This window comes from Paramisgurnus dabryanus, chromosome 13 (genome assembly GCF_030506205.2).
Source record: "Paramisgurnus dabryanus chromosome 13, PD_genome_1.1, whole genome shotgun sequence".
NCBI classification, from domain to species: Eukaryota; Metazoa; Chordata; class Actinopteri; order Cypriniformes; family Cobitidae; genus Paramisgurnus; species Paramisgurnus dabryanus.
In genome coordinates, this window is record NC_133349.1 from 34,919,819 (window position 1) to 34,935,957 (window position 16,139).

General features: G+C 42.9%; 1 protein-coding gene across 2 annotated transcripts in view; it reads left to right on the plus strand.

The window, feature by feature from the left end:
• adcy3a (adenylate cyclase 3a) overlaps positions 1–16,139 on the plus strand; it is a 54,046-nt gene that overhangs the window by 24,612 nt on the left and 13,295 nt on the right. For both annotated transcript variants that reach the window (XM_065246403.2, XM_065246404.2), the window contains exons 7-12: positions 6,938–7,103; positions 7,190–7,309; positions 8,457–8,599; positions 9,031–9,192; positions 11,018–11,105; positions 15,811–15,927. In XM_065246403.2, the coding sequence (XP_065102475.2) occupies positions 6,938–7,103; positions 7,190–7,309; positions 8,457–8,599; positions 9,031–9,192; positions 11,018–11,105; positions 15,811–15,927 (796 nt within the window). The remainder of the gene's footprint in view (positions 1–6,937; positions 7,104–7,189; positions 7,310–8,456; positions 8,600–9,030; positions 9,193–11,017; positions 11,106–15,810; positions 15,928–16,139) is intronic.

Sequence of the window (16,139 nt, forward strand, 5' to 3'; positions counted from 1 at the left end):
GCAGTGAGGTATGACAGCCAGTATAAAAACGGAACGGTCACCCCCGGAGGGGGGGGGGGGGCGGTGCCCGACACGTCCCATAAAAATGTGCCCCACGCACACACACAAGTGGCTGTGGTGCGCATGCAGGGCAGACATTATGTAAAAAGCACACCCTGGGGAAACCCATAAATGCAAAAAACAAAGTAGGGCAGAGATGTGAATGCATGCTTGGTAACATGAACGAGCTCAAAAGCCGTATGCGCTTGTTCCTACTATAAAGACAACAGTAGGAAAAAGGTGTGCAGCAGTGAAGGGCTATGTTGACCCTACACCCAAAACGGAATGTGCTACTGAGGTTTTAGTAACATCCAACCGATAATAACGCACGAATGTGTGGGGAGAAGCCCAGCTCGCAGCAGAACAGATGTCCTGCAGTGACACTCCCCTAAACAAAGCCCAAGAGGTGGCCACGCCCCTCGTAGAATGAGCTCTGATATTCCCAGGTGGTTGCACTCCCTTCGATTCGTATGCCAAGGCAATCGCGTCCACAAGCCAATGTGAAAGACGTTGCTTAGACACGGGATTCCCTCTGTGAGGCGGCGTCCATGAGATAAAGAGCTGGTCACTCTTCCGGAAAACCCTAGTCCTGTCGATATACGTCTGTAATGCACGAACAGGACATAGAGCATTAAGCCTCTGATCCTCCGTAGAGGAAAAAGGTGGAGGGTGAAAAGCGGACAGCTCCAGCACCTCCGATGTGAACGCAGGGAAGCACTTAGGCATAAATGCCGGGTTAGGTTTAAGAAAAACCTTTTCTCCATTCAGAGAGAATTTAGTGCATGAAGGGTGTACAGAAAATGCATGCAGTTCGCTAACACGTTTTGCTGATGTTAGAGCCAAGAGCAGAGCTACCTTAAAAGACAGCAGCTTCAAGGAAATAACACCCAGGGGCTCAAAGGGGTATTGAGACAGGGCGTCCAGCACCATGGAGAGGTCCCATTCAGGGACAAACTTCCTGATGACTGGCAAAGAGCGACGGGCACCCTTCATAAATCTGCAGATTAAAGGGTGCTGCCCGACAGTAGAGCCATCAAACCCTACGTGACAAGCAGAAATAGCCGCCAGGTAAACCTTAATTGTGGAAAAAGACCTGCCTTTATCCATAAGGTTTTGTAAGAAACGCAAAATCTCAGGGACTGAGCACTGATAAGATATGAGATCGTGCTCATTACACCACCCTTCAAACACTTGCCACTTACAACCATATAAGGACCGTGTAGAAACGGCTCTGGCATTTTGAATAGTAGCAATTACGCGCGGGTGTAACCCCAGCGCGTTTAAGTTTGTCCTCTCACGGGCCAAACCCAGAGAGCCACCCTGTCCGGGTGTGGGTGATAAATTTCCCCGTTCGCTTGAGACAACAGGTCTGTGCGGAGGGGGAGGGGCCACGGCTGGGCATATAGCAGAGGAATTATTTCTGCCAACCACGGGGCTTTGGGCCATCTGGGCGCTATCAGAAGGAGAGACAAGCTCTCCTCCCTCACTCTGGCCAGCGTGGGAATTATGAGGCACAGAGGGGGGAAAGCATACAGCAACACCTTGGGCCATGGGTGGGCCAGTGCGTCCACCCCGAGGGGCGCGTCCAAGTCCTTTAGCGAGAAGAACATAGGACAATGGGCATTTTCGTGCGAGGCGAACAGATCTACGGTTGCCCGTCCGAATCGCCTCCATATCGCGTCCACCACTTGCGGGTGGAGACGCCAGTCTCCGTAAAGAGGGTTTCCCCTTGACAGAAGATCCGCGCCTCTGTTCAGAATGCCCGGAACATGCGTTGCGCGTAGTGACAGAAAAAACCCCTTGCTCCACACTAACAGCTTGTGAGCTAGATTGTGAAGTTTTGAGGAGCGCATACCGCCCTGGCGATTGATGTATGCCACCGCTGTGGTATTGTCGCAGCGTACGAGAACATGATGTCCCCGCAGGCGCGGCAGAAAATGATTCAGAGCTTTCCATATGGTGAGGAGCTCTAAATAATTTATGTGTGCTGAATGGAGACTGCTCGGCCACAGCCCGTTCACCGTTCTGCCCTCCTGGGTTGCACCCCAGCCCGTTAAGGACGCATCTGTCGTCACGACTTTCCGCAACATAACTGTCCCCAAGGGGGTGCCTTGTGCGTAAAAGTCTGCGTTCCTCCAGTGACGCAGAGCTGCCGAACAGATGCGCGTCACCGTTACCACGCGACAGAGATCGCGTAACGGGCTGAAATGTAGTGATAAAACCCATTTCATGAACGGTCTCATTCTCAGGAGACCCAGGGGCAAAACCTGAATAGCTGAAGCCATAAGACCCTGTAGTCTGAGGCATGAACGATACTGCACTCTCTCCCCCTCTCTGAACTGTGACACACAGTTCATTAAAGCGCGGATGCGCTCCTGAGAAAGATGCGCTCGCATGGAGACTGAGTTCAGTTCCAACCCCAGAAAAATCACACTCTGACTGGGTGTGAAATTGCTTTTGTTCACATTCACTCTGAAACCCAGGGACGTGATATGAGAGAGCACACGGTGGGTTTCCCGCAGCACTTTCTCTTTCGACTCGGCTATGATGAGCCAATCGTCTATGTATGTCAAAATCCGTAGACCTGACATTCTTAGAGGGGCGAGAGCCGCCTCCGTGCACAGACAGAACGTCCGAGGGCTGAGAGAGAGACCGAAAGGAAGAACTGTGAATTCGTAACATATGTTCTGATATGCGAAACGCAGAAACTTCCTGTGAGGCGGATAAACGCTTATGTGGAAAAAAGCATCCTTCAGATCGACTGAGGTGAACCAGTCGTTCTGTTTTATGGCTCGGGCCAGAGAACCGTGGGTTAACATTCTGAAATTGTATTTCCTTAAATGTTTGTTCAACACTCGGAGGTCTAAGATAGGGCGGAGAGAGCCGTCCTTCTTTGGAACCAGGAAATAACGAGAATAAAAACCCTGATTTATCAGATCGGGGGGCACCGCCTGAATCGCTCCCTTTATGAGAAGAGAGGAGATTTCCTCTTTCAGAATGTGAGCGGAATTCTCTTCCGTGTGAGAGAAGAGAATGCCGTTGAAAAGCGGGGGTTTCCTGACAAACTGTAGTCTGTAGCCCTGCGTAACTGTTCGCATAACCCATTCGGGCGCTGCTACCGCCCGCCAGGCTGGCTCGTAACTCGCTAGAGTGCCCGCCAGCGTGGAGGGCGCGCAGCTGAACTCGTGAGCGCTCGGTAGACTCATCTGTGATACAATGGCGCCCTCTAGTGGACAAACAAGGGGCGACATGCGTGGGTTCAGAGAGGGGGTTATTCTCTGCAGAGAGATGTGCTCTCTCTGAAACGAATTCATTTGATTCGTTTGTTTTATTGTGTTTTGTGTGTTTTTTGTATGTTTTGTGTTGGGAAACACTTGGGCCGAAGCCTTTATTTGTTGAGTGAGGGGAACCGTGTAAATGCTTGGTGTACATTTCCTCACAACCAACCCCCTGAACGTGGGGGGACAAAACACATCCACCGAACACACGGGCTGGGCAGCCTCTTGAGGGGGGTGGTCGACCCCTCCGTGAGAAAACCTCTGTCTCTTGGACGGGAGCTCTGGGGAGAAAAGAGAGTCCAATGGGCTTGTGGCCTGTGAACAAGGACCCTGCGTCCCCAACAGTCGAACATCAGGCCGGCCGCTTACGTTTCGGGATATTGGGGGTCGGGTTAGGGGGTTTCCCAGCCGCAGCCGCGGCGGGGGGTGGTTTCCCCCAGGGTTTAGCAGGCGGTGGGTTAACCTGCCGTGGAGAGGGTTTGTGTCGGGGTCTCTCCTTGCTGTGATGCGGGTTACGACCCGTGGCCGGGGGGTTAGACACACGAACAGGGGGCACCTGACGTGGGTTTGCCTTCCTGGGAAGGCAGAGCTTGAAAGCCTCGTCCTCTTTCTTTTTATCGTCACACCGTTGCTGCATCAAAGCCACAGCGGGACCGAAAAGAGCCTGGCCAGGCTCAACCGGGGCACCAGCGATTCGTCTCTTCTCGCTGTCGGGAAGGCCCGACAGGTTGAGCCAGAGCGCACGCTCCCCCGCCACAGAAAGCGCCATCGAACGGCCGCAAGCCTGGACTGCCTGCCGAGCGTTACGGAGAACCAGGTCGTTTACCGTCAGGATCTCTTTCCACAAAGTCGGCGATGGTGCCCCTTTGTCCAGCTGAGCTCCCAAGTCGTCCAAATTCTCCGCCTGGTAGGCGGAAAGGAGCGAGGAAACATTAAGAGCCCTTACTGCCAAAGCCGAGGACTTATATGAGGCCTGTAGAACCGAGGCAGAAAAACGGTCCATCTTGTTAGGTAAGACCGGCTTCGGGGGGGCGAGCAGCCCACCCTGGACGGGGTTGAGGTGTCTAGCGATCGACGGCTCGACCGCGGGCGGGTCGCCCAAGCCGAGAGCCGCCATGTCCTTTACCTCGAGGCCGGCGAGACCATGTTTAAGGTCGAGCGGGTCCTTCCAATAATGCCTCATGTGCTTAGCGCACGCAGGAAGAACTGGAAAGAGTTGTTTCCTCGGGCCGGGAGGGGGTCCCAGCACTTTCCCGTCATAAATGTCCCTCTCCTGATCGTTGGCGCTCTGTGGAGCCGGCCACTCGATTTTGAGCCGCGCGGCCGCGCGCTCGCATACGTCGAGGAGAATGGACTGAGGCAAAGCCGCGGGGGGGTTGACCTGGGAAGCACATGAGGGCGGGATGGCCTCCTCGTCCTCTGAGGTCCCAAGAAGGTCCGCGTCGTCAGCGTCACCGGAATCGACCGGTTCGCCGGCTAACGCCGCAATTTCCTCGAAGATGTTATCCTCTGGAAATGCGGGATTGGGCATGTCGGCCCAGCTGAGGGAAGTCGCGCCCCTGGATGTCTCCGGTTGCGCATCCCCTCCACCAAGCCCCTCATCCGAATCCGAAAGCCCATCGTCGCCACACTGGGTCGCAGCAACTTTAAGGCGACGCCGCAAAAGCTTTTTTGGCAGCGCAAGGCAATGGCTGCAGTTATCCGGGTTTTGCAAGGCTTCCTCTGCGTGTTTGAGACCCAAACATACCACGCAAAACTCGTGCGAATCCTTAGCAGCGATCAAAGCTCCACACGCGGCCGGGCAGGCCCGTGATGAAGACTTCCCGGGAGTAGCGGCAGTTTTAGAAAGCGACATACCAGCGAAAAATTCGGAGAAATCCGTGGCGGGCAGCCGTGGATAAGGGAAAGGTGAAAGAAAAACACGAGCGTGGGCGGCTCGATGATGCTAAAAAACAGAGACAGCTAACCTGGTTAGATTAACGACTGTCACGTCAGGCGGAGGCTGATCTGACGATAATTCCTCCTGGAGACACAAAGTGAACAGCGAAAAATCCAACCGAACTGAATCCGTGCAGAGATCGCGAGAAGCGAATGTCAACTGAGGAGGAGCAGCGCGCAGTGGTCTTATATGCTAGCAGGTAAGAGGGTGTGGTCTTACCTGGCATTGGCTGCGCGCTTCTGTCTGTCTAGCCAGACTTGGTGCAATTGGATGCTTCTGTAGAGGTCAGGTACGGATGCCCTTCCCATAGGTGGATCTCGAACACGAGATGATGAAAGAGAACCACCTGAAAGTAATTCATATGTTATCTATGAAATATCTAAAACCTGGTTAAAATCGCAAGAGTTAATTTACAAAAATACCTGTCACGGTCCCGCAGAATCAGTGACTGTACATATTCGGACAGATCCGAAACTAATTCTGCATCCATGTTTAATAAATCCCTCCTAAAACATGCTCGTTTAAGCTTGTCAACATAGCCTCTGCGGCTCTTTCTGCCTCCAGCTAAGCCCCGCCCACACAAATACGTCACAATGTTTACCAACTGTAAAAGGGTCTATAACATACAATCAGACCAGTGATCATTAATCCCTTTTTACAGCTTATTTTCAGATATTTAGACAAGTCTTCCACTTTCATATAGGCTAATTTTACATACAAACATACCGACATAAACTCATCCACACATAATATTTTGGCTCCATATACATACACATATACACAAACATACATTAGAATTGCTCAAAATGGATTACGTAAAAAAAAAACAGCCATTGTCCAAAAGTGGCAATTATAGGATAACAGACATTAATATGTACAAAATATATTTAAAGGCGCTCTAAGCGAATAATGTGCGACGTCACTTCCTGTTGATGTTTGAACTGTTTTCAAACAGACAGAGCGTAGCTAACTCCTCCCCCTCCCTTCCGTGCTTTCATGAACGCGCCCAACCCCCACCCCCAAATCCTTCTTGTCGTTTATTGGCTGGAATACTTTGTTTCGTTTTGTGCTGCTAGGTTTGGCCATTTGTTGATATTGCCGTTTGTGAAGCCTGGGCTGTCTACAGAGATCGCGTTTTTTTACAGTTTGATCAGCGGACAGGCAGCAAGCAGATAGTGAGGAGATGTTTCCGGTATGTAACAAAAAATGTTTTATGGTCTAAAACGCTTCAATTCGCTTAGAGCACCTTTAATACCTAGTGGAGTTGTATGTGTAAAGTAGCATAAAATAGAATTACATAATAAAGCAAGAAAAAAATTACCTCAAATGTGTATCTATTTAATGATTGGATTCCACAACTGATAACAACAACAAATCAACACATACATACAAGACAATACAGCGTTTCGTGTAGGTGTAGCAAGTGAACAAAATTTTAATTTAAGAAACGTACTATTGCGCTTCTGATTTGGCTGTGAGATTCGCTGAGAATGAATTGAGAATGAATTGGCTGTGAGAATTTTCATTCCAAAATGGCGGTCGCGCTACTGAAGCGCCACCTAGTGGCTGTTGCCAAAAACAAATCAGAGTTTCCCCTCTTGTTCTTCTATACTCTTTGTAAACGCTCAGGAGCAGGATTGGTGACCCCTGCTATAAAGGCTAAATTTTATGTGTCTTGCAGGCGAGTTCACATCTCCCAGAATACCCTTGAGTGTCTGCACGGAGAGTTTGATGTTGAGCCAGGAAATGGTGGGGACCGTTGCGAGTATCTGAAGGAGAGGGGCATTGAGACTTACTTGGTGGTGGTGCCCAAAGGACCTCTGGGCAAGAATGGCATCAATGGAGTAGTGAGTGTTATTTCCTGTTGTTTTTGCTGGTATTTCAGTTTGTCGGTTTTCTCCCATCATACTCCGTCCCCAATGTTTCTTTCCAGAAGCTTTCAGTGACATCATCTAATGGCAATTCTCCATTACTGATCAACACTAAAGAGTGTAACGGAAGCGTCCACACGGCATGCACGACACCAGAAGAGCCAGAGGAACTGGACACACGGGTATTAACACCATCATTTTGCATGTAACATGGTTTCAGATTAATTAAGGGGCAGTTTCCAGACAGGGTTTATAATAATCCAGGAGTAGGCTGTAGTTATTTTAGGACCTTTAAGTCAATTGGTTTTGCCAATTAATCAGCAATGATAGTTCATTGGTGGAACAATCTATTATCGGCAAAAATCTATTGTCTGTATTTGTTCTGAATTGCGTCCGCTGCTTCATATCAACTGTTTTAAATCACAGAAAAGGCAAATGTCACATCACTTAATTCCGCATTCGAAAATAAGGTGGATGAAGTCATTTATTTGCTGACTAGATGCTGCATTAGCAGACAAACAAAACACGAACCTAACTTTGTCGTCAAGGCTGACAAGACAATAATATTAGTAGTACACGCAGATAAACCCAACCCAAATGCCATGATTATTACATCTATTTGCATTAGTTTATGTCCAGCTGGTTACGTTTATCCATGATTTAGCCAGCTAAGCTGCATATTTTAAGTTAATAATGAGAGAAAGTGAACTATACGCTGCCAGTTGACAGTTGTTTGGTCTGAAAAGTTTTTCTCATGATACCTACATGATACATATAAACATTTGTTTTATAAAAGAAAAAGAAAATTATGGGCAGAAATGAAATCTGAGATACAATTTGAAGACAGAGGGAAAATGTTAATCTTTTTCCTTGGCCAAATTGCAAATGGCTTTATTTTAGCACCATCTAGTGTTTGAAAGATCATGTGTCTGGGTGCCTGACTATTGCAGTAATGATGCATGTTTGGGACCATACCTAAGGTCTCAAAGATTCACAGTTTTTGAAGAATTTAGTAAAAATATAAAAAATTCTGAACAAACTCAATAAATTTCTTTTTATTCAGGAATAGTTTTCCATACCACTTTATTTCACATTCGTGTGTAGTATCCTACAGTTGTATTTTACATTTCATAGTATTACTTCAAAGTTTCAGTGAATGTTGCATTTATGTTTATGGTATTACTGGAAATTTTCTAATTTTACTAAATTACAATCTTTTTATGTATTAAATTATTGTGCTTTTTTGCTGTTTTCTATTTTTTGTGTAAAACAATTGTTTAAAACAATGCAACATTGTAAAAAGATGTTATAAATTTGATATGAACCCAGGTGGTGAACCCTTCGTTTCCTAACCCTCGGCGTCGCTTGCGTCTGCGTGATCTGGCTGAGCGGGTGATTGATGCTCAGGAGAATGAACAGGAGCTCAATAAACTCCTAAATGAAGCTTTGCTGGAGAGAGAGACAGTACAAGCGTAAGTAGTGTGTGGGAACGTGGGTAAAATCTAAGCACCAGCAAAGTAAGTCAGTTTTCTACCTAAAGGGATAGCCAATCAATTCTCACTTGCCCTACCTTTTATTCTCATTTCAGAAGCAGTTTAACTCTGATATATGTCACGATAGGAACAATTTTTACAATTACTACTTCATTTTCATTGTGTCTTTGAAGAATAAAGTTGAAAAAATGTATCTGCTATTTATTTTATAATTGCAAATAATACAGAACGGAGATGGTATGTTGACATCTACAGTACCAGGAAGGGCTAAATAGGCAATGTTAACTGACCAGTTGTGCAATTTTAATGCAAATACAACAAATATATATCTAACAATAGATAATGACAGAATTTTGATTTTAAGGTGCTTTAATAAAACATGCTTGTGTGTGTTTCCATGTGCATTGCAGGCTTAAAGGCAAGTACACTAATCGTCTGTCCCTGCGTTTTACGGACCCGGAGCTGGAGACTCGTTTCTCAGTTGAGAAGGAGAAACAGAGCGGCGCGGCGTTTAGCTGCTCGTGTGTTGTTCTGCTATTCACTGCGGTCATGGAAGCGCTCATTGACCCCTGGTAAGTCAACTATTAACTTCTAACCACGCTTGATCTCATCTGAACTACTATTTTAAGATCTATAGGCCAACAGAGGCCGGTCAGAAACTATTTACAGTTATTATTGCACCATCTGTTTGGAGATTCAAAGATCACCTGTTGCTATTCAGCATCTCCCTTTGTCTCTAGCATTATTATTTAAAAGAGAGAGTTCACCCAAATGTCAAAATACACTGTCTTTAGTTACTCGCCACCACCAGTGTTTTGTAAGTTACTTTAAAAAAAAAAAATGAATTACTAGTTACTAAATATATCTTCAATCATGTAATTAGAGTACTGTACAAATTACACTCTCCAAAAAGTATTTAATTACTTATTACCTTTTATAGTAAATAAAACAAAAAAAAGCTCGAATAAATCATATAAAAGTTCAAAAATTATTCTGGTCAATTGTTTAAGGTCCAATTTTCACTATTAACTAGCTATTAAAGAGCACCTATTTGATTTCTAAAAATATATGTTATTTTGTGTATTTGGTATAATACAATGTGTTTGCGTGGTTTATGGTTAAAAAACACATTATTTTCAACATACTGTACATTTTTGTAGCTCCAGATTTCACTCTCTTCAGGTGCTTTTGCCTCAATATACTCATAATAACTGCTTATTAATACATATTAAAGTAGTTTTTAAATTTAAGTATTGTTACAAATTGGGTACACTTACAAGAGTGTTACCATTATTCTTATCAACTCACCAAAGTATTTAAAGTGAGAAGGATACATAAAAAACATGCATTTTAAGCTGAGACTTTAAATTTTGATGTTAAATCCACAATACATGGATTTCTCGCGACGTCATCACTCATGCAACGGAGAGGCAGAAAGAAGAGATGTGTCTCGTGTTGTAGGCTAGTAGCGATGTCTGTAAGTCAAAATGCCAAGGAGTTGACGCTGGGTGCCTGATGTTAACATACCAGTAGATGCGGTTATTACATTACTAGCCTAACATTATAATTCATACATGTATCACAGTAACACTGCAAAATTAAAGACAGACAGATACAACTGAAATCACGTTTTATTTAGTCAGCAGTTATATACAAACAATAAAGAAAACTTCAATACTTAAGGTTGTTGCAGTAGCGAACCAGCTCACCAATCTGGCTTTCTGCCTCTAGGATGCACACTCTGTAATGTTTTAAACACGAAACCTGTGTATTGTATTGTATATAATTGTGCAACAGTCCATACACAGTATTTAGTTCAATTACATCAGCCAGGAGCTCATTACAAGGAACTGTAGTTAAATTACTGGAAAAATAAGAGTAATCCCTTACTTTACTTTAAGGAAAAAGTAATTAAATTACAGAAACTAAACCAACACTGGTCACCATCATCATTAAAAACCATTTGACTCCTTTGTGAAAATCAAAATATTTAGTAAAGTACTTTTTTATATAAAATAAGTGGATGTTAGGACTAGGGCTGTAACGCTCCAAAAACATTTAGTACAGAAGATCATTTATTTTTATGCTAAAGATAAACCTTTCTGACACCATAGTTTTGTGTGTGAAACGTATTGCACAAATATGATGCAAATGAGATTTAAGAGCTATGGTGGAAATTGTATTTAGTCATTCTTGGCAAACTCACTACAGTTGATCCACTTTTGCACTATTTTTATACCTGTCATCCAGTTTAAACATGTTCAGTGACTTTATTTAAATACTGCTTAAAGAGCCTCAGTTCTACTTCAGTTCGCTCTTTATAGATGAACAGTTAACATTGTGCTATTATCCCCTTCAGAAAGGTTTTTAATCTTTGTCTGTTTTTATTCTGTACAGGTTGGTGGCAAACTATGTGACTCTAGTCGTGGGTGAAGTTTTGCTTCTTATTCTCACTATCTGTTCACTGGCAGCCATTTTCCCACGGGTGAGTGACTGATCTAACACCTCTCTTAACCAATCATCACATATAGAGCGTGTGCTCGCTGGCTTTCAGACATCATGTATTTTAGCATTATAGAGGACAATCGTGCATTCAGACCTGTTTGTTTAAAAAAGCAGTCGATTAGGTAAGACCCCTGGTTGCACATTGCATTTGGCAGATCCTTTTATGCAAAGTGACTTGCGGTGCATTTAACATACATTTTGAAAAACATTCATTTTTTCAGTATGGGCCTTATCATACACCCAGTGTCTTTTGCTAGTTTAAACCCGTCGCAATTATCACTTTGACGTTTAGTGCCACGTTATTTAAAAAGCAAAGGCCTTTGTGACCAGTTTTGCACCCATATGCGTTCTGGTCTGAAAACGAGGTGTGTTCAGGTGCATTGTTGGCGCATTGCTATTTTGAGGCAACTAAAATAGACTACACCATTGATAAAAAAAACCTAGTCTAAAGTCTATGGCGCAATATTGTTTTTGTTATTTAATGAGCGCGTCTCAAAATGCGTCGAGTAAAATGCTCCTATAAACGGGAAGACAAACACGGGTTTGCTTATCACACACATGGATGCCCAGCAGCACACAAATGTTTTTAAATGTGAAAAATGAAAGGATTAAAATGTAAAAGATTATTATTGAGTCTCTTGAACATAAATGAAGACAGATTATGAGATGTTAGAAGGTATAAAGAGCTGCTTCACCTGTAGCCTGGTTAGTAATTACATGTTTTGCTTTAAACAAATGCAAATATTGCATTTATTAAAAAAAAAAAAATTAAATGCTACCCCACAGATTTATTGTATATGATGACTTTGTACCTGCGAATATGATGAGAAACGTTTTTATGTAATGGTTTTAAAAACACTCACGGCTCTGTTCCAGTACTGAAACGTTTCGGCTCTACACATTTGTTAATTCTTTATCTCCTGTTTGTTGCAAATAAAGTATTTTTACAGTATAAACCTTTTCTTGCATATTTGTAAATGTAGGCTGTCCATATATTTACAGCAATTTAAAAAAGCCTGCTAATTTTACTTCCATAACTGAAAGAAAACGACTTTAACGATTTTAATACAAAAATAAAATTTAAATACAAATAAAAACAATGCAATTTTTTAAGTAAGTAAGTAAGTAAGTAAAGTTTATTTATATAGCACATTTAACACAGCTGCGCTGACCAAAGTGCTGAACACAGCAAAGAATAAAAAAGCACAGATAAAACAGAGAGCACAGACAAAAACAACATTAAAACAACATATTAAAAGACAGTAGTTTAAGATGACAGTGAATTAAAATGCCTGGGAATACAAGTATGTTTTCAGCAGTGTTTTAAAAGTTACAACAGAAGATGCAAGGCGGATGTCCAGTGGCAATTGATACCAGAGACGGGGAGCAGCAATTGAAAAAAGCTCTATCACCCTTTGTTTTCATTCGAGACCGAGGAAGTGCTAAAAGAGCCTTATCTGTGGACCTTAGTGATCTGGAGGATGAACAGGGAGTTATTAAATTCTTAATATAAGATGGGGCCTGACCATTACGAGCCTTAAAAACAAATAAAAGAATTTTAAATTGAACTCTAAAATGAACAGGTAGCCAATGAAGAGAAGCTAAAATTGGTGTAACGTGATCTGACTTCTTTGCCCCGGTCAGCAGCCTTGCAGCAGCATTCTGTACCATCTGTAAACGTTTGATGGATGACTGAGGTAAACCAAAATATAAAGAATTGCAATAATCAAGACGAGAAGTAATGAATGCGTGAATAACCCTTTCGAGGTCTTGAAACTCCAGGAATGGTTTTAATCTTGAAATAATCCTTAGCTGATAAAAACTGTTTTTAACTACATTATTAATTTGCTTCGTAAAACAAAGTTCAGAATCCAAAATAAAACCAAGGTTCCTAACCTGGGGGGAAACTGAGGGAAAATGTGTACAAAGCTCATTTAAAAAGGCAGTTCTTAACTTAAGGGGACCAAAAGCAATTACTTCTGTTTTACACTCATTAAGTCTAAGAAAACTACCAGACAGCCATTTCTTAATGTCTGCTAGGCAGGCCAACAGAGGTTCAATGGTATCACCAGCTTTCAGGGGTATGTATAACTGGGTGTCATCAGCATATAAGTGAAAAGAAACATTATACTTCCTGATAATATCCCCCATAGGTCTCATATATAAATTAAAAAGAATTGGCCCCAAAATGGATCCCTGAGGCACTCCACAGGTAATCGGAGCAACAGATGAAGACAACTTACCTAATTCAACGGAAAAAGACCTATCACTAAGATAAGAGTTGAACCATTTCAAGGCGGTTCCACCGATACCAAATAAATGCTCCAACCGCCAAAGAAGAGTAGCGTGATCGACTGTATCGAAGGCAGCTGTAAGATCAAGTAGGAGCAGAACTACATTCTTACCTTTATCAACTGCTAGTAAAATATCATCAAGTACTTTAATCAAAGCAGACTCAGTGCTATGATGGACAGAAAAACCAGATTGTAGAGGTTCTGTAAGGTTCATTTCGTTCAGATAAGAGATCAGCTGAGAATAAACAACCTTCTCTAAGAGTTTGGATAAAAAAGATAATTTAGAGACGGGGCGGTAATTCTCAATACAGTCTTCCTCCAAACCCTGTTTTTTAAGCAAAGGTTGGACGACTGCATGCTTAAAACATTTCGGAACTAGGGTTAGTAGCGTCGCTACTTGTAGTTAACTACTTCCCAACACTGGGAACAAAAAATGATCTCACCAATTTTTTTTATGTTTTATTGAACACCAATCGTACAAAGAATACACAATGTGAAACAGTGCTTAAAGGGGACAGAGAATGAAAAAACATTTTTACCTTGTCTTTGTTGAATAATGGTCGTCTACCCGCATTCACAAACATACAAAAAGTGCTGGACATACTAAACATCTCAGTCTCATAGAAATTCCTCTTTTAGAAATGTCAGCCAGAAAACGTCCCAATCTGAAAAACTGATGCTTATGACATCACAGGCATCTCACTGCCCCTCCACTTTAAAATAATTGGCTAAATTTTTTGAGTGGCAGCAAAGTCAGCCAATCAGTCATGAGATTGCAAGTTAAGCCAGGAGGGGGAGCCAAATAGGTGCAAAACCACTTGTTTAAAATCCCCCACCCTAATAGAGCTATCTGAGAGAGGTTTTTAGGAAGCTTCTAAGGCATTACAGACCCCCCCAAAAAATTTTGTCTACATGTCACATCACAGAACAAGGATAAATACCCCGTTCAATCATTCTATGTCACCTTTAACTATGAGACGGTGCTCACATTTTTTTCCCATACTCCCCTTACCTCCCCTCAACACGACATCCCTATCCCCTACATGAAATCCCACACCCTGATGCCCCCTGCTCTTAGATGGCAGTTCTTACCAATTTTAATGATACTACGCCTATAAAGGTTTCCTGAATATTCCAAGACAATGCTTTACATCCGGCTGAAAGGTTTCATAAAGGTAATGGGGTTCGCACTAAAATCTTGTTCTAATGCAGCGCTGTGGACTTGCTATGTAATTTGTCTATATAACAAGCGAAACATGATTATATAAACTAGCACATTTAAATCTATCTCATTAGGTAAGTCATCACATTTCAGATTGATTAATAAAGTTACTGTATCAGTATTGATTCACACACACGCAGAGATAATGAGATTCAGGAAGGGCAAACTGTCACACACACACACACACACGGACTAAATACAGAGCACATCATTTAACATGACGTATTGGAGAATGTATTGATTTCGTAGGGTCATTGCGCATTAAGAATCACGCTGGCAGTGCTGGGAATTCAATCAATTGTTTCCACCAACACTGTATGTCCACTGCTCACACGTGCGGTGTGAATGCTCTAACCTGTTAACATGAGCGCTAAACAAATACGTGCTGCAAACACGCAGCTCACGTATGCATTGTGTGAAACCGCACTTAGCAGTACATCTATTTACATATATATCTATGGTCCGAGGTGGTGCAAAAGAGTGGAGGAAAGGGTGGAGAGTTACATTCAAGCTGTTTTAAAGCATGAAGAAATTACTGTCACGGAAAGCCTTTGCTTAAGTTTTTATGATGCTCAAAGATGAGTTTTAAAGGGCACCTGTTATGCAAAATCCACTTTTACAAGGTGTTTAGACATAAATGTGTGTTTGCACCCTAAAATTAAAAAAATCCACCCTCTCCCCATACCATTAAACCAAAGCAGTCTCATTAGACATGCTGTTTGATTCTCTTGTTAATGTGATGTCACACTGATGAAGCCCCGTCCATGGCCACTGACCGTCTGGTTAATTTTACCCAAATGCTTTTCTAAATGCGTTTGTTGTTAGCACATTGTAGCACTGAAGCAGCTAAAGAAACTTTTGTCTCAGTCTGTATTCCCAGAAATTTGATTTATTTTGAACAGGCGCTCATTTGCATTTAAAGGTACAAACATGAAAACAGGGCTTTTTTGCTCCCACCAAAATAGGGGCATTTTGGACATGCCATAACAAATGGGTATTTTGAGCTGAAACTTCATTTAAGGCACGTCTGAGACTTATATTACATCTTGTAAGAATGGGCAAACTATTGGCCCTTTAAGAGAGTAAATAGTTAAATTATTGATTACAAGGGGACTTAATTGAATTTTTAGATTTTAATGTGTATGTGGCTTTGCCTCTTGTTTCCATAGGTATTTCCGAAGAGACTGGTGTCGTTCTCCACATGGATTGATCACACGCGCTGGGCCCGCAACACTTGGGCCATGGCAGCCATCTTTATAGTCACAATGGCAGACATAGTAGATATGGTAATAAGTTATGGAAAGAAAAGTAACTCGTATAGTGTACCGGTAGATGCCTAATTTTAAGGGAAATAGGACAAAGTATCCCTCATAATCAAAATCACCAGTAATATCCCCCCCCCCGCTAAATTTTAATACAATGATTACTGAAACCAAAGTTCATACCTGATCTATACCCTTTTTCCTTTACCACCTATTCACACACACACCTATTCACT